General features: G+C 43.8%; 1 protein-coding gene across 1 annotated transcript; it reads left to right on the top strand.

Moving 5' to 3' along the window:
• The first annotated feature begins 418 nt into the window (after positions 1-418).
• On the top strand, positions 419-706 carry LOC147445328 (uncharacterized). The gene has a single exon (XM_086526002.1). It carries the CDS (start codon positions 419-421, stop codon positions 704-706), a length of 288 nt encoding a protein of 95 aa, XP_086382128.1.
• Positions 707-3,958: the final 3,252 nt, after the last annotated feature.

Raw genomic sequence — 3,958 nt, 5'->3', positions numbered from 1 at the left:
AATGACAAAACACCTTTGGTTACTAGGATTGAAAGCAAAACATCTCTGGCTCCCCTACTAGTGCGTCCATGGAGGACTTGAATGGTTTAGCCAACTCATCTGCTACAAATGCAAGCAACCATAGGATTATGGATACATCAGATTTGGAATCGTGCAGTGATTATGAAGCACTCTTTCGCGTCACTTCCTTTTCTCTATATTACTCTTTGAGCCAATTCTTAAAGTGAGGGTGACGGGAGCTCAAGTGATGGGAGCTCAAACTCAAGATCAGGATCAGGTGGTGCAGACATATCATAAAGCAAGAGAGTCGGCAAACTGTAGAGAGAGCATGGAAATTATGCGGGAAAACAAGGCTCAATTGCTTGCCAATCTTTGACAGCTGCATATCAGATTTATTTTGGGAGCGAGGGGCCGAACAATGGGATTTATATATGGTGGCATTGATCGACAAGCCGCTCAAGCTCTAAATTTGAATGAAATATCAGCATCAAGTGGGGGAAGAGCCCTGGTTGCCTTTGTTATCGGTGCTATGGAAGCTACTAGATTTGCTGCAATGCCTCTGCTGTGGGCTCCTAGCTCCTCCTACTCCTTTGTCAGTGACATTACTGGCATTTTAAGCCACGTCGATCTTGCACGACCAGCCAACTACGAGGCTCTGCCGCAATTAGGACAGGCCATTTTCGAACTCTGCAGGCAGGCAAGGTAGGATACCCTCTCTTTGAATGGGCACATACTTAGGCCTTGGCTCTGATTCTATCAATAGAGAGTGCTTGACAATGACAGCTTGCCACTTTTTGTGAGCTTGTGCCAGTGTTCGGGAAAAGTGTGCCTCAGCTTAGCCTTGAGCCGGTTGCAAAATCAAAGTAGCCGGTTGAGGGGAGGGCAAGAAGGAGAAAATTCCGCTTAAAAATACATGGAAAATAGTGTAACTTTGCAAAAAATTGGCTAGTACTATAAAATTTCCGGTTCATATTTGTCTTGGAGGGATTTTTGTATGTTTGTGAAAATGATATTTCCCGAACACCGGAGCCTTGTGCGCATCAAGATAGAGGGGCCACCTTCACATAGGCGGCCTAAAAAGCTAACCCTTAAGCAAAGTAGAGCCGAGCTCAAGATTTTATACAGTGTTTTTCTAGAAAGGAGGAAACAGGATCAAAGCCCTTGGGCTACCGTCAGCGCTTTCAAGTGCCAACTTTCAAGCTTTTAGGATGGTGAACCGTCGGCGTGGAAACTTGAAAGGGCTACCGAAGCGTGTGAGACATAGTGTCAAAAATTGGACGCAGAGGGAGAGTGAGTGTCATGTACGTAGCAACGTAGGTGGTAGCGATTCAGGCTTTGCGGGCTGTGCAGGCAATATTTTAGCTTGCGCAGTCATTTCCTTTTTGTCGCATTAAGGTGTCCAGCACTCGAGGTGATTGGTTAATGCAGCTGATGAATAATTGCCCTACCTGCACAGCTGCTTCTCCGTCGCCGCCGTTGCCATGGAGGGAAGCGGATTCACTCGCAGCAACTTGTTGTACAATTACCCTAGCCTTTCATCGTTGTGCTATAGCATGGGATTAGGCAAGAAACACTAACTTGAAACTGCCTGTAGCCATCCACGCCGGCGTGGATGGCTACAGGCAGTTCATTTTTGGGAAAATTACCAAAATACCAAGATACTAGGAGGATGTTTAAAAAAATCAACTAGGTCAAAGCTGCTTTGGAATCTCTCCCAATCCCATCTCTCCACAATACCTGGGCGTCGCCTCTTCCCTCGCCTGCATTCTAACAGAACCTGGCTACACACCCCCACCCCACTCTCATGGCCTCAAAAGAGAGGAGGGCGTGCTGTTCCAAACAAGATCCACCACTCGAGGGAAAGACCAAAGGGCAAGAACTGGCAGCACCCCATCCTCGGACAGGTGCTCCAGCCCCATCACAGGCATCTCGGCTTCCTTAGGCGACCAAGCACTCATCTTGTGGTGAGACCTACCACACCGCAAGATGCCAAGCATCTTCTGGTGCATGCACAACCTTTGACGTACATGCGTAGAGTCAAAGTAGAGAGAGAGAGAGAGAGAGAGATAAAAAACAAACAAAGGAGTTTAGAGAGAAGTGAGAGAATTTCGTAACGTACATGCACAGAGCCAAAGTAGAGAGAGAGAGAGAGAGAGAGAGAGAGAATCGCCCAACAAACTGAGAATCGCATGCAGAGAGAGACATGTGCAAACAAGATAGAGGAGTTTAGAAAGAAATGAGAGAAGAGCGTAAGATTCTGATCGATTTTGAATTAAAATAGCTGAAATTGGGGGAACCTACTTTGTGGAAATTCTCAAAATACCTTTCAAATGTAAAAGTTTCCCAATATACTCACGGGCCTTTGTGCCTGCAAGCACCTGCTCTGCAGCATGGCGTGGAGTGTGTGGTGTGGAAGCTTAGGTGGGGGTAGGCAGAGTGTGGAGGAATACGTTCGCCTCCACCAAGTTGCAGACCCCGCGCGACGCCTTTCAATTCTCCGACTACTTGTGGCCCAAGGGTACGCCCCGCCTCCCTACCTGTAGATTCTCATAAGAAGCCTTTGATTGTCTATCAATACAAGATACTTAAACTAGAATTTGAGCTAGTTATGTAGGCTTTGGAGATGAATTGCTTCATTATTTTTAGACATAATTGTCTTTTTTTGGGAGGTAATTTGTGACAAATTACATGCTAAGTACTAAAAACGGATCTCCATTGTCAAAAAACAATAAAGATAAGGAAATCGTGAACAATCCAACTAAAATAGATGCAAGGGTATCTTGGGAATTTTTGAAATTTGAGGGGTATTTTGGGAAATTCCACAAATTAGAGGGGTATTTTAGTAATTTTCCCTTCATTTTTTGAACGATCGTGCCAATGTTTCCAGGACTGATGGGTAAAGATTTCCATTCCACACTGGCGTGGATGGCTATAGGCAATTCCATTATGCACCAAATAATTCCCTTGTTACATGTGGTGCTCATACAATGCAAATGAAACACCCCCGCTAGCTACCTGTAGAAACTCATAGGTAAAGATTTTCATTAGAAACTTGCATGTAGCCATCCACGCCGGCACAGATGGCTACAGACACTTCCATTATGTACCAAATAATTTTCTCGTCACATGTGGGTACTCTGACAAGGCAAGTTGAACACCCTTGCTAACACACTAGGACAGTGAGCCGAAGAAAATGAAGGTCTCATCTGACTATAAAGTGTTCGCGATGCCTCCTCGAAATCTAAAGTTCAAGACATTTAAATGTTGTTCTTGCCTCTAATAAAAGGAATGTCCTTTTCTTCTTGGGGAGGTTGCCCTGAACCACAGAAGTCTCTTGCAATGTAGCTTCTTGCAACAAGTTGTGCACAAATGTAAAATTGGACATGTCCAAGGAGCAGACATATGTGATACGACCCACAATCTTTCATTCACATCATTTGAATGATGATAGATGTCTTGTTTCTATTCTAGTGTTCTTTCTTACTAAGACTTTATCTGTACCCCACAATGTCAACTTAGTTGATGGCTAGAGACACAACCATTGCAAGCATCATTGCGAGCACTTACACTAAATAAATAGCAATAGAGGGATATTAATCAATTGACACACCAAAAGCTACAAACTAGACCTAATTTTAATGACTTGACTTGACCTCGTTTGGCATGCTTTTTTCACAAAGAATTTCATGTAGCCATCCATGTTGCCAAATCCTCTTCACCCAAAAACCAAAGCTAGTGCTTATGGAATTTCCCATTTTTCCACCTTCATTGCATGTACCCATCCGTGTTGGCACGCGTACCTACAAGTAATAGAAAGAGATGATTTTTTTTTTTGGGTTATGCAATTCATATGGGCATGTAGGTTGTTGCATGCCTAACAATATTCCGTGTTTAAGATCTGAAAAAAATGTATTTTAATCGAATAGATCACTTTCATGTTGGCTTAAATAAGTTAATG

The sequence above is a fragment of the Adiantum capillus-veneris genome, chromosome 12 (assembly GCF_014529385.1).
Source record: "Adiantum capillus-veneris isolate H3 chromosome 12, ASM1452938v2, whole genome shotgun sequence".
Taxonomy (NCBI): domain Eukaryota; kingdom Viridiplantae; phylum Streptophyta; class Polypodiopsida; order Polypodiales; family Pteridaceae; genus Adiantum; species Adiantum capillus-veneris.
Note: the sequence above shows the minus strand (reverse complement) of the source record. Positions and strands in the feature narration are given on the sequence as shown.